Source organism: Orbicella faveolata, unplaced genomic scaffold (genome assembly GCF_042242905.1).
Source record: "Orbicella faveolata isolate gen_17 unplaced genomic scaffold, um_ofav_v1 contig_2, whole genome shotgun sequence".
NCBI lineage: Eukaryota > Metazoa > Cnidaria > Anthozoa > Scleractinia > Merulinidae > Orbicella > Orbicella faveolata.
In genome coordinates this window covers 16825316-16847831 of record NW_028301547.1, presented here as the reverse complement: position 1 = coordinate 16847831, position 22516 = coordinate 16825316, and the positions used below count along the sequence as shown (strand labels likewise).

General features: G+C 36.2%; 2 protein-coding genes and 1 long non-coding RNA gene across 10 annotated transcripts; 1 reads left to right on the top strand and 2 right to left on the bottom strand.

Moving 5' to 3' along the window:
• The first annotated feature begins 453 nt into the window (after positions 1-453).
• LOC110058127 (uncharacterized) lies at positions 454-18265 on the top strand. Of its 7 annotated transcripts, none has more exons than XM_089289948.1 (10): positions 463-1103; positions 2528-2560; positions 2898-2930; positions 3268-3300; positions 3854-3907; positions 4055-4081; positions 4582-4673; positions 4796-4849; positions 5035-5088; positions 5753-6917. In XM_089289948.1, exons 2-10 carry the CDS (start codon positions 2542-2544, stop codon positions 5789-5791), a joined length of 405 nt encoding a protein of 134 aa, XP_089146074.1. In that variant the 5' UTR covers positions 463-1103; positions 2528-2541; the 3' UTR covers positions 5792-6917. The 7 variants fall into 7 exon arrangements, with proteins under 7 accessions (XP_089146076.1, XP_089146078.1, XP_089146075.1 ...); XM_089289947.1 differs by having other exon boundaries at positions 463-1478; XM_089289946.1 differs by having other exon boundaries at positions 464-934; positions 1018-2560.
• On the bottom strand, positions 9706-17122 carry LOC149112190 (uncharacterized). 2 transcript variants are annotated; one of them, XM_089289954.1, is made up of 4 exons: positions 16893-17122; positions 16352-16377; positions 15381-15518; positions 13711-13915 (listed from the first exon to the last, which is right to left on the bottom strand). In XM_089289954.1, the coding sequence occupies exons 1-4, from the start codon at positions 16946-16948 to the stop codon at positions 13752-13754; spliced, it is 384 nt and encodes a 127-aa protein (XP_089146080.1). In that variant the 5' UTR covers positions 16949-17122; the 3' UTR covers positions 13711-13751. The 2 variants fall into 2 exon arrangements, 1 of the variants encoding a protein (XP_089146080.1); XR_016207315.1 differs by lacking the exons at positions 15381-15518; positions 16352-16377 and adding an exon at positions 9706-12556 and having other exon boundaries at positions 13818-13915; positions 16864-17122.
• Positions 17987-22410, bottom strand: LOC149112189 (uncharacterized). The gene is made up of 2 exons (XR_016207316.1): positions 19856-22410; positions 17987-19677 (listed from the first exon to the last, which is right to left on the bottom strand). It is a non-coding gene; the product is annotated as an uncharacterized LOC149112189 (long non-coding RNA).
• Between the last annotated feature and the right edge of the window lie 106 nt (positions 22411-22516).

Here is a 22516-nt window from a genome sequence, read left to right as displayed (position 1 = left end):
GGTGTTCCAAATCATTAACGAGAAAAGCAAAAAATAGAAAGATATTTCTGGGTTAAGGCTTAATTCTTTCTAGTCACTTTTACACTGAGCAGTAAAAATATTGTCATCCAAATTCAATTGAACCAAACTGAGTCTATACTTTAAATACTTTACTTACCCAGTGTAAAAAAGTGACAAAAGTGGCCCATTTCTCCAGCAAAAATCATTATTTGCATTTGATTCCACATTCAACCAACTCAAACCAACTGTGAACTTGTGAATTTCGTAATTGAAGAACCAACTTGCAAAGTAAAGTTTATCTATCCTTTTCGTACATTTGATAAAGCCAGCTATTCACATTATCTTATACACTTTACATGGACTACGCTTACTGTTACTACTGTTACTATCGAAATCTAACATAACCCTTGCGATCAACTCTCAGTAAACATGGTCGCCAGACTACTGTTTGGAACACGTGCCTTAGTTTGGCCCCGTGACTAAAGTCTACACGACCTCACGTGAGCTACTCGTTCTCACGCGACTAACAAAAAACCAGAAAGAAAACAAATCGCCAAACTAATACTCTCCAAAATTTGAATACAGAAATTTATTATCAGGTGATTTGAAATCACCCGAACACTTAGCAAGCAAATTCATATTTTCGTGGCACAGATGTCTCGTCTCTTTGGAGTATGGAAACCAGTTATCGGCACAAGGGTTACTGGGAAAATCAAAATGGCGGAAACCACTGTGCCTAGTATCGATGTAACAATTTCTAGTATTTAATTGTGAAAATGTTCAAAGTTCTGAGCATTTGTAATTTGTCACGTGGAAACTAGTGAAACTTGGAAGATGTATTTCCTGCTGGTCTGATCAACAAAACCTTCTAAAAAGATTCGATTCACGGTGTAAACTGCCAGGGTCATCAAAGTTTTCTGGAACTTCACAAGTAGTGAGTGAAATTTGACAAGAAGTGTCCTTACGAAACAACTTAGCATGCGGTACTCACTATGGTATTGGAATATTTTGACTCAGTGAGGCAAGAGAGCATCAAATCGATTGGGTCCCCGAAAAGGACTAAAATTGACACTGGAGATGCAAGAAATATCAGATAAGTAGTAGTATGTATACTTTATTTACCCTCGCATTGTAGAGTAGCTTTAACAGCTAATGTCTCCGAGCATTTCAGCAGCACAATGGGCAAAGACCACACCACAAACACCGGGAACTTCGTGACCTGCTCTTTACGATGAGTGTGTGGGTTCTTTAACGTCCCCTGCTGACCATAACAGTGAAGATGCAGGAGACGGGGCTACGGTTTATCGTCCTTATCCGAGAAGACTAGAATATCTAACCATTTGCAGATGTCATTGCAAACGCAGCATATTTTCCTCAGTTATTTTAAAACCCTGAGTGTTGGTCCGGTCTGGGACTCGAACCCGAGAACTCTCGCACGGTAGTCCGAAGCTCTACCAACTGAGCTAACCAGTGTTGTGGTAATTCTTTCTTTAATAGTATTTATTTTTTAATGGTTTGAAATCTGGCCCGGGTTGTTCAAAAGCTGGGTAGCGCTAACTCAGATAATATTTTTTTTGTGTGTAGAAATATCTTCCACTCCTTATAGTTGTGTAGTTTTAAAATGAATCAACTCAAAACTAAAAGACAAACTACATAAACAGAAAACTAGAACAAAAAGTTACAAAACTGAAAGTAATAAAAATTCTCTCTAATCCTGGGTTAGTTTAATTAGGCTTTGAACAACCGGACCTTGGATATTTGAGACTGTGGTGACTTAATTATATACCAGTATTGGTACAATACTGGGTTATTGGAAAAGATATATGGAAAGACTGTTGCTAAGTTTAAATTTATATCACCCAAGTGAAATAAGGTCTCCTCAAGTAAGTTGCCTTAACTCGCCTTAAATTGCTTAAAATTACCTTAAGTTGCCTAAAGTCGCAATGCTTTTCTTGCCAATTTTGCCTGAGAGCCTAAAGGTGCCTTAAATCGCCCAAAGACGCCTTAAGTTATGCCGACTTAAGGTCCCACAGTAGGCCTTTTCAGGGAGCAAGCTATAGATCAAATTTTACAAAAAAGGACACATAAACAATTCACAAAAAAAATAATATTGGCACTTCAAGCTTCGTGGAAAACAAAACAATGCATTTTAGAAAATAACAATTAATAGCTAATATACAAATATCAATTCTAAAAGAAAAATATAGCGATTTCACATTTCACAAGTATTAAAAAGGATTCGTCATAGTTCACAATAATACCCATTTTCACCTCCATAAATGTAAAGTGAGACTAATTTGCAACTCAGAACCACAAGAGAAAATCAATACCTAATATATTAAAGTGCAAGAATACCTGCAACATCATTTCTAATATGACAAAACAGACAAAACCTTCAATTAAAATATGTATCAATTTTTGTAATTAATTTTGACCATTTTGTTAAACTATATCTAAAACTCAACATTGCACAACCTACAATTTTAAGTACAAGTAACAGCAGCATAAATTACTGATCTTGTTTTAGATCATGATGCCCAGATGACAACACGACACCAGCGTAAGTACATCTGTTGTTTTCAATAAAATCTACCGAAATCAAATAATACAGATATTTTTCAACTTTACATGTTGAAAATTGGCTTCTAAACATTACTGTATATAGTTCTGTATATTATCAATACACCTCCCATGAAAGAAATGTTTCATCACAACCCAAGCCCAACATTGTAATACTTTCAATTATGCTTCATAAATTTTCTTAAACTCTGTATCCCTCAAGAACCCTCCTTGCACCAAGAATTTCAAATCCCTTCTGTGGCACAAATATGGACTATTGCACAACCTACAATTTTAAGTACAAGTAACAGCAGCATAAATTACTGATCTTGTTTTAGATCATGATGCCCAGATGACAACACGACACCAGCGTAAGTACATCTGTTGTTTTCAATAAAATCTACCGAAATCAAATAATACAGATATTTTTCAACTTTACATGTTGAAAATTGGCTTCTAAACATTATTGTATATAGTTCTGTATATTATCAATACACCTCCCATGAAAGAAATGTTTCATCACAACCCAAGCCCAACATTGTAATACTTTCAATTATGCTTCATAAATTTTCTTAAACTCTGTACCCCTCAAGAACCCTCCTTGCACCAAGAATTTCAAATCCCTTCTGTGGCACAAATATGGACTATTGCACAACCTACAATTTTAAGTACAAGTAACAGCAGCATAAATTACTGATCTTGTTTTAGATCATGATGCCCAGATGACAACACGACACCAGCGTAAGTACATCTGTTGTTTTCGATAAAATCTACAGAAATCAAATAATACAGATATTTTTCAACTTTACATGTTGAAAATTGGCTTCTAAACATTACTGTATATAGTTCTGTATATTATCAATACACCTCCCATGAAAGAAATGTTTCATCACAACCCAAGCCCAACATTGTAATACTTTCAATTATGCTTCATAAATTTTCTTAAACTCTGTACCCCTCAAGAACCCTCCTTGCGCCAAGAATTTCAAATCCCTTCTGTGGCACAAATATGGACATTACTGGAACAACACACTACACAATTCCACATAGTACCCATTGTCACTGTAACCCCAGGGAAGGCCATTGAAAAGTCATGAAGGAATGGCTCTCCAAACTACTATGTTAAACTGGAAAGATTTACAAAATGCATAAGCTCAGCTTTCCCAAACACTAAAGAATAGAAATATATCATCTTTTATTCAAAAATTCCCTGCAAGCATATAAACCATGACTAATCAGAACTGTAGCACAAAAGCACACAAATTTACTAATATCAACATTAACTTTATTTCAGAAAAACAGTACAGACACCAAAAACGTAACACTCCAAGGCACATGTCAAAACCTTGTAAGTATAAAATCTATGACTATAACTTTTAACAATTTTTAATTGCAAAATAATAAATTCTAATCGATAGTAAAGTTTCTTGTGACTAGCGGTAGTATAAACTCAGAACTGTAAGAAAATTAACTTTACTTTGAATTTGTGTTTTAGATTACATCTCACACAAGGTGTTACGAGGTAATTAAACATTAAAACACTAACTATTGATAGTTACCAATGAAATAATTCAACAACCATGAAGTAGCTTTAAGCTCAAGTCTAATATTTTCCATGAGTACATTTTGTGAAAAAAAAAAAAAAAAATCAAAGTAACAAAATTAGCACTACATCTAAACTGTCATATTTGACAAAAATAATTATTGGCTACATTTCAGGCATTTCAAACAGTCAGAACAGTAATAGACATAGAATACATTACTGTGCACTTGCCATAAGTTGACAAATTAACTATTCTCAACTCCACCACACAAACACAGATGAAATATCAAAAGGACTAGATGTGAAAATAACGTCTGCAAAATTAACTTACTTCATTAATGAAATATGTTAACTTCTATGTATTTTCCAAAACTGCAAAGTTCTCAATATATACCATTTACCATCTGCTAAGTAGATGCAACAATTAATAGTAGCTTACTGACACTTACAGCTAAATGATGTCAACATTTATTTTTTAGATAACATCATAGCGGCCGATTATACATGGGCAAAAAATCATGTAGTCAATATCACAAACATATTTGATTCCATGGAACCCTTGTGGAAAATGGTAAATATTAAAAAAAACTTTTTAGTAAATACTTTCAATGTAATCATTTTCTTTTTTCTATACCATGCCATACCCAAATAATCATCACTTTTAATTAACAGTTTGATACTGTTATACAACAGACTTCAACAGATGATCCTATACAAAATAAAATTATATCTGGAGAATGCAAAAAGGTAAGAACATTAATTTGTTTAATTCAATCCATTTACTTCAAGTATTAGATACATATCAACTCAAAATGAAAAACATTGCACATTATATATTTTATATTTTTCAATATCAAACAATATTGATACATTAATTTAGCATATATCAGCTCTCTAGTAAACATGCACTATATTTTATCTATTATCTATAGGCCATTAAGAAACTCTATCAAAAGATCAAAAACCACCATCTGTACTGGGATAAGGTAAATGTACTAGTATATTAGATTAAATTATCTTTTTTCATAACTATGATGCTTTTAAAGACAATGTGTACTTTCGTTAATACGCACATGTTCTGCACATCAGGCAAGGTATGGTTTAAGCACCACACATACGCTACGGTGAACAGTGAAGCAATCAACTATGCTACCTAGTACACGGCTAAATTGAAAGCAAAATTTTCATACTTTGAGCAAATCAAGTTTAATGAACTTGTACTTAAACCAGGAATTCCAAAATAGTAGCATATCACTAGGCTGACTTGCTGTTATCTGTTGAAAATTATCCTAAAATTCAACTGTAAACATATACCTGCAGATGGCGTAGTGTGCAACCAAAACAAGTGCGAAATATGCAATTGTTTTACCTAGTGGGGAGGTGACACAAAAAAATGTAATGGGCACCGTAAAGTTTTAAAAAAAGATCAGTAACAATCTCTGCTGATGATAGCAAAGAAGATGGCAAACAAGAAATGCTAATAAATATAATAATTTGATTTTTGAATTCAACAGACTTTACAAAAAAATGGCATCTTTAAGATCTCATCTGCAACTAAAATTTATACCATTTTGTTCATTCAGTATAAAACACTTTTTTCTACTATTTGAGTTTGAACAAACCATAATGTAACTTCTTTTCACTTCTTAGGCAGCTGCTACGTATACAAGTGAAAGCGACACCATCTAACATTCAAAAAAAGTGATGGCTGAAAAAAATAGCACTTTACCTCTAATACTTTCATTTTTAACTAACTTCCTAAACTACAGTTGAAATTAAATGTACAGTTTTTTTTGGTGATTAATACAATAACTTACATTACATTACATACAAAAATTACCTAGTACTTACAATGTTAACATAACTTACAATTTAACTATACTAACAAAACTTGCAATACTAACATTATTTACAATAATTATTTACAATAATTATTTACAATAATTATTTACAATGATTTCACTATTTCTTTATTGCGGCAATTCGTCGCGGCACACTGGACAAGTGGCATGCTACAAAGAAAAGAAAGTATCTTTAATCTTAAATACAACTCTCCCCCTTATAGATATTGAATTTGCAGCAATCAGAAATTTTACCCTGTCTAGTACTTCAACTTTTTTTCCACTACATTGCACAAAAAAAGGCCTCTATCAGGAATTTTAAGAAAACATGCTCCCGCTAGATCAGCGACACAACATATACTGTATTGACAACAAAAGTCCAAAGAGTTTAATCAACTTTTAGTTGCCACAAAGTTCAGCCTCCCCCCTTCAGTGTGCCTTATCAAAACTACTTTCTTCGCATGAATCCTCGCTCAGTGCCAAGAAAACTCAAACTACGTTCTAATAGTCTGTTGATTATCTGCCAAAGGGTTGTATTTCGCCTCATTTGTTTACACGAGAATGCACAAAATAGACTGTATTTTCCTATCAAGAAAAAAGTTTAACGCTACAAATAAAACTAACTTAATGGCTCACGGTCAGTCAGTCAGTCAGGAAATGTTACAATTAAAAACTTTACTGTAACAACTCTTCGGATTAATAATTATCTTTATAATTTAATTCTTTGCTATTGAAGACATACCGTGTTGAAATAAATTGCCTGTCTGTCTATTAATTACGCAAATATTATTGCATTTACCATTTTCAACCATGTGCTGATGCACTCGTTGTGAAATGGATGACCACAAGGTAGTTCATTGACCTCCTCACCTTCCCGAAATTCCACGAGACAAATGGTACAGGATACCATAAGAGCTGTAGGTAATTTAACCAAAAAATATCAGTGAAATAGTCAAATAAAAACATCCTTCTACAACTTTACTTTTAAAGTACGCAAATTTACCATCAAACGACACAGAAAAAAATTGCTAATTTCACTAACCCATACAAGTGACTACAGAAATATTGTAAACGCAAACATACAGATCAATCAAGATTGTTAGTACACTTATTTAATAAACACAAAATGACAGGACTGTGTCCAGAACTCTTAAATTTTGAAGCAAATTATTAATTGAAAGAGGTGAAAAGAGAGAAAAGAATTGCTTCATCATCTCAGTAGACACAGCCAAGACTCACCCACTTTTTCTCGAGTAATCTTAATTACCCTCAACGAGGCAATTACCTCGGGTAAGGCAGGCCGCAAACCGTCTTTGGCGTCCTGGAGATAAACGGTAAAAAAGTTAAAATACAAGTACATCAGTACAAAAATTAGTCTTTAAGATATTTCTTGTTTACTCGGCTCACGTTCCGCCAAATCCATCGAACTCATTGCAATTGGTGGGGCACGGGAATTCAGTCGATAAAAACAAGATAAAGAGCTAAGGAAAGGATTGGATGAGTTGTTCTGTTAAAGAGTTCGTTAAGGCAGACTGAAACATATCTCACCATTCCAGCCCCCCACCCCAACTCTTACCCCTCCTCCCTGCCAAGTCTACTCCCTATCCTGCCCTGAGATTGTCACAATTTTTAAGTTATTTATAATTTTCGTAACGGAAATGGAGACCATGCGCTGTATATTGCCCATTACATTTCTTTCTCTAGCATCTTAAAACCCACAATTTACACCCAAACAAATTGGTCAATCTCCATAAACTTTTACACTCCTCACAAGGTTATCAACTGTCCCTAACACAACGACTACAATTTCATACAGCGCCTTTTTAATCGCTAACACATCCCCATAGGCAGACCTAGGTGCAATCACGGACAAAGTGTAGATAAAATGTAAAGATTCAAAAATAACTACTACCAACACTCCCCCTCCTTCGCTTCCAAAATAAGTAAAGCCCGAAGTTGGAGGAAAATTTCACTATTTGTTTAATTAAGACAATATGTTGCCTAAAGATCTTAAAGAAACCGCTCTTTCCAAGCTCCTTCTTCTAACAGCTCACAACATCTCCTCGTAGCACATAATGGGAACAACTGCCTCTTGTAGGGAAATATGGTGCAACTCAATTTTTACTAACTTCTTGCATATCCGTTGCCTGCCATTCCATCCTGAAAAGAAATCTTTGTTTTAGTTCTTCAGTGCAGTTACTAAGTTATTTAGCTACTCATCCCCTAATTGTAGATAACTAGCATGTACTGTTCTTGCCCTTTGCTGGTTGTAATATAGTGCTACACTTAGTACTTCTACAAAACATTAATCCCTTGCTTTTACTAGAGTGTTATTCATTTCATTCAAACAGTATTAAGAAAACATTTTTCAATAAATTGAAATGAATACAAGCACTTTTTATTTTCTGTTCTATGTTTCTGTTCTATTTCACCCTGTATAGAATCACATCTTTTTGGCCTTTTCAAAAGGTTAGTTTGCCAGGGCACGTTCATCATTGTTAACAAGAATTACCACTTACTCCTCCACCTGGTCATCATTCAAAGTCAAACTCTCCATTCTGAAAAAGAATGTTTGCTTTAGTTCCCCATTGCACTTAGTTATTAATTATAATTTAGTTACTCATCGCCTAGTATCCCTTTCCCTTTATTCTGCTAACTGGAGTCCTTTTTGTGAACGCCTACTCAAAAGGTGTCTTGAAAACCCAAATAGCAAAGCAAATAATAGCGAATACCGAATAGTTCCGAATAGTACCAATACTCTCAAATAGTGCCAATAGTGGCGAACAGTCGCCAAAAGTACCAAATACTGCCTATAAGCATCTGTGCTTTTTAGCGGAAAAAAAAACCCATCCTAAGTCGCTACAAGGTTAGCAGCGAGATACTGGGTACCCTATTTGTTACTATATGCCAATATTTGCCACTGTTTGCCACAATACACTACTATTAGAGACTGCTCGCAATTATTCGCACTATTCGCTATTCGAGACTATTCGCTGTTCGGTTCGCTGTTCGGTATTTGAAACTATTCGCTATTCGCTATTCGCTATTCGCCTTTTCCAGACACCCGCTACTAGGACTTTACTGTAACAGCACTCTATCGCGTTTAGTATTTCTGTACAACACTTTTAGCATAGTTAGCAATATCCCACAAACCAAACATTTTTATCTGAAGATCATTTTTCTTTCTCTGCTGAAAAAACCAAAACTTCTCATAAACGAAATTCTTTCTTTGTACGATCAGCGCAGACAGCGCAAAGATTGGAAGTATCGAGGAGTTGTTCGGATAGCTATGTACGAAAACTAAACTCAATTGACAATTGTTCAAACATTAGCTTTTAAGTTAACCAAACATTGACAAATAGAGTTACCAGTCACCAACTTACTTCTAAGTTATCAATTACCATTAACGAGATTACCGGAAAAAAGATAGTGGCAGCTATAGTCCGCATGTCCTTGAACCTAGACCGGCTCAAACAAGTCCATAATCTTCTACTTAAAATTGTGAATTGTAAATACAGTTCCATACAGTTTTATTACCACAGCTTATTTCCACTTTTTCCTAATATCCTTCTCCTATACCATATCAGTGAAGCTTGCGAAAAATGAATTGATGCCTCAACCATAACCTTAACGGGAAGCGCTCGTTCAGCTTACAAGGAAAAATTTTTATCGACCTCCGCAAAGCACAGAAGTGTATATCAAAGGGAAGTGGCAATTCGTTAAAGTAACAAGACATGCAGATCAATGAATGAATCCGTGAACACTGTTGGAGACTTTTTGTTTAATGATAAATGAAATAATAGGCAAACTTCTCATTATTCCATAATATCACTCACAACACTGCGTGAATTCACTGTTTCTTCGCATTCTGCCCACTCACTAAATAGAGCCCGTATTTTCGATAAGAAAAAATAAGGAGGGGCAGAACGCTGTCCAGTACGGACTCCAGATTAAGGGGTCCGCATTTTTTACCAACCCCATCCGCCAGAGTCTGAAAAAAACAATACTAGTTGGGCGGAGCATCCATCCAACCTTATAGGAAGTTTAATGGTTTAGTTCCATGGACTGCTTCCACATTTTAAATAACAGCATTAACAATAGAGCTCTAATATACCTAAACTCTTACTGTCCATATACCTGAAAGTTCTTCTATTTTTCTAGGGGTCACGAGGGTCACGTGACCTGAATTTTTCCCGCCAATTCTTACACTTATAAAAGAAAACGATAAATGACATACAAAAACAGAACAAAGATTGAGAAATTTACACTTTTAAGTTTTGTTTTTGCATTCCACCCCTTACCCCATACTTTCTTGAAAATAGCATGTTCCTAAAGATCCATAATTTGGTAATGTAGCACATTCATAATGTCATATCACAATTTGCGTCTTCGATTCAAAGTTAAGTGCATTATTACAAACATGCAATACTGATCATCCCTGAAAAAACCTACAACTTCTGTTACAAAATGCTCATTAATACCGCTTATAACTACAACACGTTTTCTGTGAAGAAATCCCTGTTCAGTGCAGCCTTTATTTATCATCTCAACAAATCGAGCGCTCCTTCGCGTAACACTTTGTCATTGCACTGTTTAGATCATCGGCATTGTTACCCTTTTTGTAAGTCCGCTCCACTTATTTGATTTCATTGAAATCTAACTGAAATCAGCTAAAAGCGGTCTACCGGTGAGCATCGCACAGTGTGATTATCAATCGACTTTCATCGCGATCTGAAATAATTGCTGAGGCTTTCCGCACTACTTGTACTAGCTCATAACAATCAATTCAGCTATTTTCCATCATGCAATATATGTCCTGTTCGCCCTAATGAAAACTGCACAATATTTTATAAACTGCACACTAACAACTCACCTTTCGATAACAACATCCATCGTTAACACCCTACACACAGCAAAGCTATTTTACAATTATATCTTTCCAAGCTGTTATTGACAGGGATCAATTTCATATCAGATTTTTCGGTTTACGCCTCATTAGAACTTGTCTTCAAAGTCAACTGCCTGAAGATATGTCTAACAGGAGAAATGTTGTTCATTCTTTTAAAATTAAATTGACAGTTAATGGAACATCTTAAAAATAAGTTGAAAACAGGACCACTAATTCAATTCGAGAAAGTGTTAAAAAGCTTTCTGATTTGGACAACAATCCCTTAAAGTTTAGATCTACTATTCGTTGTGCAAATTATCCCAAAAATAAAATCACCTAAAGTCCCTATTTAACACCAGCCGATTAAAAGGATTAAGCTATAATTATCTGCACATAATGACCAAATGATACTGTGGCGAGCGGGTGTTCTGACTAGTGCTGATGGTTAGATTAATATGTAAAGAAACACAGAAGTACATACTTTCAAGGCCCACCCCTGGAGTTTCCCCGCTTTTCAAGTAGTGTATCTTAACCTACACGGAAGGGTGACAAACTTAAACAAAGCAGCATTAGAAATCCATATCTCAACTGTTTGGACAAAGTTTCATTACAATTTGTTTTGAAGCCCGGTGAAATCTTTTAAGCAATAATTCACCAAATCAGTGAATTCTATCACCCTAGATCTTCGCGCCATACACAAGTAATCTCGAAAGCGCGCTAGAACTCCTCTTTACGCATTTGCTATTTCAAGTGTCTTCCAGATTGAATCCATTTTCAGTAGCAACTTCTATGACATAATAAAACACTTCGAAATCCTCTGCAACTTAACGTGAGTTGCAGACCTTATCACTTCTTTGCGCTCCTGCCTGCAATTATCTTTAAATTTTAGTCGGAATTTGTTCACCCCACACCGACGGCGCACTTGCCTTATCACCATCGTGCTAATTAGAATACTCTCTAAGGGGTGTCTCAACTGCAATCTTCATCTCCAAAGCAGCTGTTTGCACTCCATTGTAATCCATTAACCTGTATTGCTATGGTCACAATTGTTCAGTTGATGTTATTACGCAGCCGGTCCTACTCAGTGTTGTCTTTTCACTGTAGGGGGTGTGGTTCACTGTCTTTATTGTCTACACTTCACTGTCTTCACTCGTAACATTTCAGTCGGAATTTGTTCACTCCACACCGACGGCGCACTTGTCTTATCACCCTCGTGCTAATTAGAATACTCTTTAAGGGGTGTCTCAACTGCAATCTTCATCTCCAAACCAGCTGTTTGCATTCCGTTGTAATCCATTAACCTGTATTGCTATGGTCACAATTGTTCAGTTGATGTTATTACGCAGCCAGTCCTACTCGCTGTTGTCTTTTCACTGTAGGGGGTGTGGTTCACTGTCTTTATTGTCTACACTTCACTGTCTTCACTCGTAACATTTCAGTCGGAATTTGTTCACTCCACACCGACGGCGCACTTGTCTTATCAACATCGTGCTAATTAGAATACTCTTTAAAGGGTGTCTCAACTGCAATCTTCATCTCCAAACCAGCTGTTTGCATTCCGTTGTAATCCATTAACCTGTATTGCCATGGTCACAATTGTTCAGTTGATGTTATTACGCAGCCAGTCCTACTCGGTGTTGTCTGTTCACTGTAGGGGGTGTGGTTCACTGTCTTTATTGTCTACACTTCACTGTCTTCACTCGTAACACTGGGTTTGAAGGTTGCCTAAAGGCAAAATTACACGTTTATAAGCTTACAATGTCATCTATGATACATGGAAAATTCATTCTACAAGTGCTCGATTGGCTGATCTAAACGTTATGGGGCGTTCTATTTATATTTGCGGATAAATCGAACGGCATGGCATCTTTCGGTCCGCCTCAATTCAGAATTGTCTCAATTCCTTTCACCGCAGATTCCTCGAGCTTGTACGCATATTGTCCAAAAACGCTGCCGTTTAAAAGTGGCAAACTGAACAAAGATTGACTGACAAAGGTAAGCTCCATGAAATACCGATTTCTGTATTATTAGAAGATTGAGAATACATATATTGTATCTTAAGCTGTCGTTCCTCACGCGTTTGTTTACTCTAAACAAAATCACACCTATCCTCGCTTGCCTTCTTTAGAAAACCATTTATATGCTACCTGACTTTTAAAATATTGCTTCTGCGAGAGTGTGAATTCCGAAAAGATAATTATTGCGCGCGAACAATTATGCATTGTCTTATTGCTTTCTGCCCTGCGAGCAAACCGAGAGTATCCAGTTCTAGTAGAATAATGCTTCCGCGCGGATTTTGCGCGAACTACAAATTTTTTTCGTGCTCATTTTGTTGTTATTTGTTGCAATTGCGTTTAAGACTTTTTGAGTCAATTGCAAATCTAATTGACTGTTAAATACTGTGTACAATGACCGTATTTCTGAAACCTTGCTTAAACCCAAATTTCCCTCGACAAATTTTATGTCCTTTTGTTGTAATTCTAACGCTTATCTTAAACCAAACAAAGAGTTTTTTGCTTCCAATAGTGTTTTTTTAGACAACTAAGCTTTCAAGGCGTGAAGGACATTTTTGGATACTTCATTGACCCCATAGATGTTCTCAAAGCTAATGCATGTTTCTGAATATTTCGTTGCTATTTTATTGCAAACGGTTTAGGTCTAAAATTTTGTCACTGCTTCATTTTTTCTTTTCCTGTTACTGATATTTTTCTTTGGTGTATAAACGCGTGTTTTGAAATCCAAAATTGTCGAGAACTGAAACAGAAAAATGTAATAATACCCTTGAAGCTTTCTGATTGAAACATTTCTACATGGAAAGGGAATTTACAATCTCACTTGTAGGTCATGCTTTCAGCACAACATGTAATCTGTCCCCTAAATGTATTTCATAGTTGCTTAATGTTAGGCCAGCCTCTTTAATTCATCCTCCAATACCTTGGTCTTCGTTCCCCGTTAGAGTAAACACTACTACGAATAAAGTAAATACCTTCATTGGCATGTTTCTTGAAATTTTGCTCATCTTTCTTAAGCTGGTTGGTAATTTGTGTGCTCCCTTATATTGATGAGATCTGTGTAACACTTTCTCTGTGGATACAAAGAAGAATACCAATTTATTACATTTATCACGAAAAACATGGACAAAAATACAGAAAGTGAGATTCTCTGCACTTAAGTTGTCTGTCAACCAATTTTTCTATTGCCCAATGTCTACCTTTGTACCTGTACATTAATTTGCAACTTACTGTGTCTCTAATTTCCAATGCATTTTAATTTCAGCTGTTACGTTTTCCGTTTGAAATGAACTCAACAAAATGCAAAATTTGTGAAAAGTAAAGATTTTCTTAGTTAATTACCCAGTTATATTTATTATTACCTTCACTATGTCAAGACATGAAAGACTCTTTATAATTACTTTTCTAGGCAAGTATGTTAAAGTGGCCTGTGAACACCATCCCCTCACGTTGACTATGTAAAGGGGCGAAAGACTCTTTATAACTACTGTTCTAGGCAAGTATGTTAAAGTGGCCTGTGAACAGCATCCCCTCCCTTCAGTTTTTTCGGTAACTCTACACAGCCTAATAAAAGGTCAAGGAAAAGGCATTTCAACCACCTAAGCACATTGCCTATTGTATTTTAGCAAGACTCTTTACCCTATTTTCGCTTTGCACCTCTCAACCCCTGTGTGTTAAGTGCTTCCTCACAAAGTTTATGCTGGCAATGACCCTTCCATCCTCTGATATCGTTCATGCTGCGATACTTATCCTTATAGTTCTATTGTATTAACTTTATGATAATGACAACAAAATAAGCTGCTTCCTACATTGCCAGTTGCTTATTATGCATACTTCACCTTACCTGTTCATACTTATTTCTACTCTAGATTGGGATGAAACAGTGCTATATTAAGTTGCCTTGGTCAAGAATTTATTTTTACTTGGTAAAGTATAAGTTATTGCCATTATTGATCAATTCCATCCATCTAAAAGTTTCTCTATGAAGGCAGGGGTGCTTTGTTATAAAAATGCAATAGTTAAAAATCAAACTGGTTTGTATAAAAAAAAATCGACGCCACAGGTGAATTTTAAGCACCACAGACTTGTTTGTATGTTCAATATAACGTGTCGCACTGAAAGGTGCATAGTGACCAGAAAAGACTCAATCCTTGACCTTAATGTCCATGTAATTTTAAAACATTGAATGCAGTTATTGTCTTTATCCAAGATTCAGTTATTGTCATCCTTACAATGAGCTTTTATTTTGATACTAGGTTTAACGCATCACATGTAGCCAAAAGTTGTTATTGTCATTACCAGATTGTGCTTGATGAATAATGAAGATGAAAATTTGGTAAACAATGCTCAAATGTCTCTCCAAGACACCATGTTTTATAAAGCTATAGCAGCATGATTTTCCCAACTTTAGTTACCTACCCTTACAGATATTAAGATATGTTCGGTAAAGCTGAGTACCTCATTCAATAACCAGAATTGACTTTGATTGATTCTATCTTTGATGTGGATTATTCACTACCAGCTAAATATCCCCTTACCCTCCATGAAGTTCTGCCCCAACTTCATCCTCCTAATTTCAATTTGATGTCCCTTCTCAAACCTCCAGCTTGAGCTGTAAATGAGTCTCTCGTACTTGACCAGAACTAATGTTGCTAATAGGGCCAAATCAGTGTAACCTTGTATTTTACAAAAATATTGTGGAATCAGGAGGGCAAAGACATACAATTCGTAAAATGCAATATTATGTTCTGCTAATTATCTTCCAATATTCTTAGTGTTCCTACCCACATAGATTGACAAAGCAATTTCATCAAAATAGATACAAAAGTCCCAACATACTTTAGAGAGTGCTGAATACATGTAGTATTTGCAAGCCACAAACCAAAAACCAATGATATTGTAATCTTGACTTTTAGATCTAAGTGGCACATATTCTGAAATATTTGTTCGTGCGTTAGTCCTTGGCTTAATCCTCTTTAATATAATGGGGGCAACGGGTCACTCCAGTTCTTAATATCTTCCTAACATCCAAATATATATTTTATGATAACATATTAAGTACTGGAAAATCTACAAGCATACTATCACCATTGCTTTTCTCTAATTGACCATACAACCCAATATCTATTCTGTGATGGATATTGAGTAGCATAGCAGTGGGCCCTCGCGAACAAAATAAGGGAATTTTCTTTGCATTCCCACACTGTCTGTAATGAGGATTTCGATAAAGTTTTGAAGGACTAGCAGATTTCTACTAAAACAATTAGATTGTTCACTCTCAATCTCTGTGCGGGATAGTTAACTTAAGCTGCAACCTGGTCAACTATCACAAAGTTGAAATCCTGAACTCATAATCTAATAGTTTTCTAGCAAAAACATAGTACAATAGAAAGCAGACTTTATTTCCACTGATACCAAGGACAAAAAAAACCTGCTTACATCGCCCCACTTCCGGCAAAGTGTAAAAGCTTAGTTGCTCAGTTCAATATGGTGATTACAAAATAAATACCTTGTTCATATCCAATGTTCGTTTGCCTTAGAGGAAAAAGCAAAACTTCAATAATCTTAGAAATGCCTTACATAAATGCTGGGTCTGTCTTTTCGACTTATGGCGGTCTTAGGGTATTCGTTTTAGAGAAACCCCTGAATGAAAGATTTTAATACGTGAAATAAAATGTATGTGTTCATATAATCTACTGTTATAACAGGAACATGTAGTCCAAAAGCACTCCTTTTTAATGTTCTCTTCCCATCAAATGAGTGTAAATTTGTTATTTCCTTTTCCGTTAAATCGGGTAAGGAATTCACACGCTTGAAGCAACACAGCTATCCACAATTGTACGATATCCCCCAACCCCCCCCCCCCCAACCCCCATTCCCCTTACCGGCCATCTTTCCTTATTATTCGAATAGTAAATAAATTTCTCCGATCCTATAATGGTAATGTAACTTTAAATATGTCCACTGTACAGACTACATAAACGTATGCAATACTCTATGCAATGGTGTATAGATACTCACGATGTGCTCAAAACTTCCGTAAATCTTACCTTGATTTGAAAGTACAACCAGCTTTGAATAGCATTGTCATCCTCAATCTATGCATTTGGGAAAAAAATTGCCCTTCCAACACTTATTTCAATTCCTTAACACCTGGGGTGGCTGTTGGTTTCGTGCAAACTTTTCCAAGTACAACAAAAATGCCCTTTGTGTTTCAAAAACTTCAAACCATATCTTAACTAGAAAACTCCTTCCCATTCCATCAAACCTAACACGACGGTCAAACGTATAACGTGCCTGCGGGGTTCTCCTGTTACCTGTCTCTTAGTAACTATTTGATTGAGCAACACATGGGCCAAAAAAAAAGCCAATTAACTTATCCAAGAGTTAAGCCATGGACACACGGTGTTTTTTTTTGGCAGTCTCAAAATTAATAGTCACAAACATGTCCCACTAAAAACCTTCACGAAATGATACTTAAAACCGGAAGAGACATTTTATTTCTGGCCATCTCAATATGGTGTGTGAACTTATCATTCCCATATACAAAGCGTTAACCTTGAAGGAATCTCAACACACTTTCCTTCACTTAAATCAGCGTATCAAAACGATTCCAAATCATAGGTAAACACGTTCTAGTAATTCTCGTGACACAATAGGTTTCCGTAGTTGGCGATAGTCACTATTACCTGCTAAAACATGCTTAATCACAGCTTTATGGACTTAAAAAGTTAAAATTCATGTAACTCAGTACCTCTGTGCAGTTTTTTTTTTTTTATATAATATAGCCAAACCTTGCATCGTTTAGTGCTTTCTACAATTTCCCAAAAACATTTCACAATGCTGTTTTTTTTAGCAATAAGCGCTGAAATTAAGAGTGTTTTTCGCTGCTCGTGCGGCTGCTAGGGTAACTTATTGTATCTCGAAGATGTTCACAACATGTCGAGCAAAAATTAATTTTCTTTATTAATAGCCATTGAAATGAAGTTGTACTCATGACAACACTTTTGCTTTCCTTTTTACAGATGAATGGCTTTTGGACAAACTGATGCAACTATATGCACGACCCAAACATGACTTTGGAGAGTCATTCATAGCATACCACATCGCAAAGACAAAGAAAAAAAAACAAATGAAACATACGTCTCAATGAAACCAGTTTATTAAAGGACAAAGAAGCAAAACCAACAAGATATATAGATTATGTATAAAGACACTAGTTAAACTTACAACGAAAAATGATTTCATCCTTCTTCGTAAAACTAACAAAAGTTCTACTCTCGAGCTGGAGTATTAATCAAGTAATGAACTGTGACAGAACCTTCGGCAACACAGGATCGCGTGACTCACGGTGACTTTTAGAAGTGTACCTGTTCCCTCTCACCACCATTCTATAGTAACAAATAAAATCCCTTTCTTGGGACATGGCGCATAGAATTTTTTAAATCTCGCAGACCAGATGAAGACCTGCTCAGCGACTGGCGTCTTCAAGTTTGCATACTTTTCCTTTAGCGGCTCCGAAAAATATATCTCATGACAAAGCTTGTTTTTATGATTATCTAGATGTAATCTATCGATCACCTTAGTAATTCTTAACCACGTTTTGTCAGAAGGAAGTTCTAGAGGCAGTATTTTTTGGACACAGACCATTTTGCATACATTACACATATTCTCTTAAGATAACATAAAATTCTCCCATTCTTCGTCCGGAATGTTCTTTAGTATTCCGTACAGGTAATGGTTCCAAGAAGGAAGACCTGACCCGCCGACTCTGCCCTGAAAAAACGCAATGGAAGGAATTAAACACAAACGATAACAAAACAATCCATGCGGTACAATTTGTATCGTAAACAATAATTTGCATGGCTTGCAGCTGATACTGCTGTTGTTTTCTATCTGTGAAACTAAACTAAAAACATGCAAAAGGGATTTTATGAAGAAATATGCTTGCGTTGATATGATGTGCAGATTTTTCATTATTACGACATCAATATGAACAGGCTAGGGATAATGTTGCAAATTAGAATTTGTTCCCTTACAAAAGAGAGAAACCCTCCCTAACAATGTATTTTGCTGACACTGAAAGTCATGAGTAAAGAGCAGACCGACTTTAGATATGCCCACTGCCGCGCACGAAATACAGCCAACCACGTGACCATTTCTGCAAGCATTTCTGATTGCCTCCAGTGTCCTTATTGCATACATCATCAGAAACTGCCTCGCTTATAGAGTTACATATGAGAAGTTCTTTGTTGTTATTGATAAATGCAGCAGTGCCTAGTTGTTATATATAAAAACAGATCGCAAAAACTTTTGTTACTGTTGGTTGATGAAGAACAAAGGTATTGAAATCGAAAACAGCACAGAGACTACGTAAAGAAAACAATATACAAGGATTATTTCAACCAACGAATAAATCCTGTACCACTCTGTACAACCTTGCTGTTTTGCTACTAATGATTGACTAATCGTATCTCTTCTAATCTGCCGAGTTTTCATTCCGACAAATGCCACCTCATCCTCACTTAGTTCCTCAAATTCATGCCCTGCAGTGACATCAGAAAAAAACGGACAATGCTAAAAAAGTCTCTTCATCATAACTTTTTGTCAATCGTGGTATCAGCCTCACATGCAAGTCAAATCAATTACCGCTGTAGATTTCCCAACTGCGCAGCTCGTTAAGCTTAATCAAAACAATTCTGCGAAACTCATCTTCATTTCCGTGGAAAGCCCAAGACAGATAACGATCACGCAATACTGCCTCAATTTCATGTTGATAAAAAGCATCCGAAATTCTTTTGCGACTGATCCTTTCCATGAATTTCCTGCACTGATCTGTGAAAAAAATGGAAGTAAAAAGAAAGCTAATTAACTGCGCCTACATACTTGAGAGAGTAAAATTTTAAGTTTCCTTGAAAAAGGAACAAAACAAATTCAATAGAAGAGATTAAACATGAACGATTGTTTTTTTTCTTTTTTCCTGTTGTTTTTAGGCAACAGTTTTCCGTATTACCTCAGTTTGAAAACAGAAAGCATTACATTGTAATCTGATTCATCTGGACTGCCTCGTTGTGGGCTTCCATGAAAGCTTCAGAAGAAACCCATCCGCCATTTCTAAAAGTTCTTTATAAAAGGAACAAAAGATAAGAAAATTGAAAGAACGCATTGAAAAATGACATAAGTGATTTCATTATTCAAGACACACGTATGTCACGTCAAAAACAAACAACATATATCTATATTTTGTTGGGAACCCAGTAATTAAGCAAAAAAGATCTGACTGAGGTACAGTTTGCGATCCATGTAAGTGACAATACTACCTTCTATGTATTGTAGCGATTTAGCATTAAATTTCTATCCGTTGTTGCTGTCACCATATTGTGCATGTCCTTAAGAAATATTACAGAAATTACACTTCAAAGTTCTTTTTAAACATCGTTTTATATCATCTAGCGTAAATAAAATGACTTTCGATAGACTTTTATAATAACAAAGGGCACCACCACATTCCAAGCATGAAGTGCACAGAGATTTCAAACGGCAGAAAAGGGGACTCTCACACTGCATTACGACTGTAGTGCTAAGAAAACACTTTAATTTTAAAAGCGCGGTTATAAGATCTAAAAGATCTTCTTGTTTTTCGACTTCGGTGCGAGCAGACCCAAGCTTCCACTCGGCCAAATTTTGAGTCACGCAAACTGTGATGTTTACTCGCCAAAAGCTGTTGAAACAATAAATCTCATCTTCCGCGGGAATAAATTAAAAACCCAGCGCTCGTCAAAAATTATATTTTTTCACCAGAAATTTAGCTCGGAACATATACATATTTATATTTGTTTGAATCGTCGATGAAATGACCTTTTCCGGATATTTTTTCCTTCGGGGTCAACCGAAACCTCAGATTACAAAATCACGCCGAACCCACGTGTTGCAAAAAAATCTCTTCAAAACCCTGACTTCGAAGCGATATAACACTTCAGCGTTAATAGCTACCACACATCGGCAGGCGGTAAATCTATTCCTTAACAATCCAGCTTTATCGTGTTAAAATTTCAGCGAAATCGAACAAAACCAGAATTAATTAGAATTTTTTTGTGACCTCACCTCCCAGACTTGTCCTAACAAAGGAAGCAACGGTCGCCCATAGCAACCGAAAAACACGAACATAACAAAGCCGACGTTTCGGCCAAAAAACTCCACAATTATCGCCTGAGAGTTTAAACTTGAATGGGAACATCTTTTTCGAACCTTTTTCAACTGATTTAGACGAAAGACTGGCCTCGGCGGGCTACAAAAACGACAAAGAGAAAAAACAGAACAAGACAGCAGAACAAGCCGATAATATTTCATCGCGTGCCTTTCGACACGAAAACGAAAATACAGCTTACTTCTGGATAAATTCAGCCTTAGAAGCCAGCAACCGGTCCCAAATTACTTTCTGTATCCTTACAAATGTCCTGATTTCCATCTCCGAAAGATTTTGCCCCAATTTGGAGCAAATAAACATTTCGCCGGCGGCGACCGCCATTACGGTGGCTTGCATACTAAATTAGCTAACTTAACAAAATTCTCCCGAGGGGGGGGGGGATACGACAAATTTGGTGAGAATCAAAAGTAACGCCAATTTTCTGTCACGTTTTCAATCTGTGGTCACTGGATTGACCAAAATCGATACATCGGTCGGGATAGGGTTTTTTTATGACTTGTGTGACTACTTTACTAGCCCTTTACTCGTGGAAAACACCAATTAAATTTAATCATGACTTTTAAGAAAGAAAGTTGTTGTTAATAGTGTTATTATTGTGTCGTTGATATCGTTCATGCCCATGCATATCCCGAAGAAAGTTCTAGATTGAGACCATTAAGTCATCGGAGATTTGTCAACGGCTACCACTGATGGTGCAATAATACAGTTTGTGTTGATCAAGTGATGTGATGTCTACAGTAAGAAAAGAATCATCAATGACTGCTTTGGAATGTGCACTGCGTTCCGACGGTAGTGCTAAGCGAACAGTTAAATTTTAAAAGCGCGGTTATAAGATCTAACAGATCTTCTTGTTTTTTTTCGACTTCGGTGCGAGCAGACCCAAGCTTCCACTCGGCCAAATTTTGAGTCACGCAACCTGTGATGTTTACTCGCCAAAAGCTGTTGAAACAATAAATCTCATCTTTCGCGGGAATAAATTAAAAACCCAGCGCTCGTCAAAAATTATATTTTTCACCAGAAATTTAGCTCGGAACATATACATATTTATTTGTTTGAATCGTCGATGAAATGACCTTTTCCGGATATTTTTTCCTTCGGGGTCAACCGAAACCTCAGATTACAAAATCACGCCGAACCCACATGTTGCAAAAAAATCTCTTCAAAACCCTGACTTCGAAGCGATATAACACTTCAGCGTTAATAGCTACCACACATCGGCAGGCGGTAAATCTATTCGTTAACAATCCAGCTTTATCGTGTTAAAATTTCAGCGAAATCGAACAAAACCAGAATTAATTAGAATTTTTTTGTGACCTCACCTCCCAGACTTGTCCTAACAAAGGAAGCAACGGTCACCCATAGCAACCGAAAAACATGAACATAACAAAGCCGACGTTTCGGCCAAACAACTCCACAATTATCGCCTGAGAGTTTAAACTTGAATGGGAACATCTTTTTCGAACCTTT

Bases quoted from the DNA above. Each gene is read 5' to 3' on its own strand.
- LOC110058127 (XM_089289948.1), top strand. The intron at 4,082-4,581 runs GTAATTAAACAT...TTTATTTTTTAG, and splicing joins CTCACACAAGGTGTTACGAG to ATAACATCATAGCGGCCGAT. The intron at 4,850-5,034 runs GTAAGAACATTA...TATTATCTATAG, and splicing joins TATCTGGAGAATGCAAAAAG to GCCATTAAGAAACTCTATCA.
- LOC149112190 (XM_089289954.1), bottom strand. From the start codon at position 16,948: ATGCATAGATTGAGGATGACAATGCTATTCAAAGCTGGTTGTACTTTC. The intron at 16,378-16,892 runs GTAAGATTTACG...TTTTCCTCTAAG, and splicing joins GGTTGTACTTTCAAATCAAG to GCAAACGAACATTGGATATG. The intron at 15,519-16,351 runs GTATTTATTTTG...GTAAAATACAAG, and splicing joins GAACATTGGATATGAACAAG to GTTACACTGATTTGGCCCTA.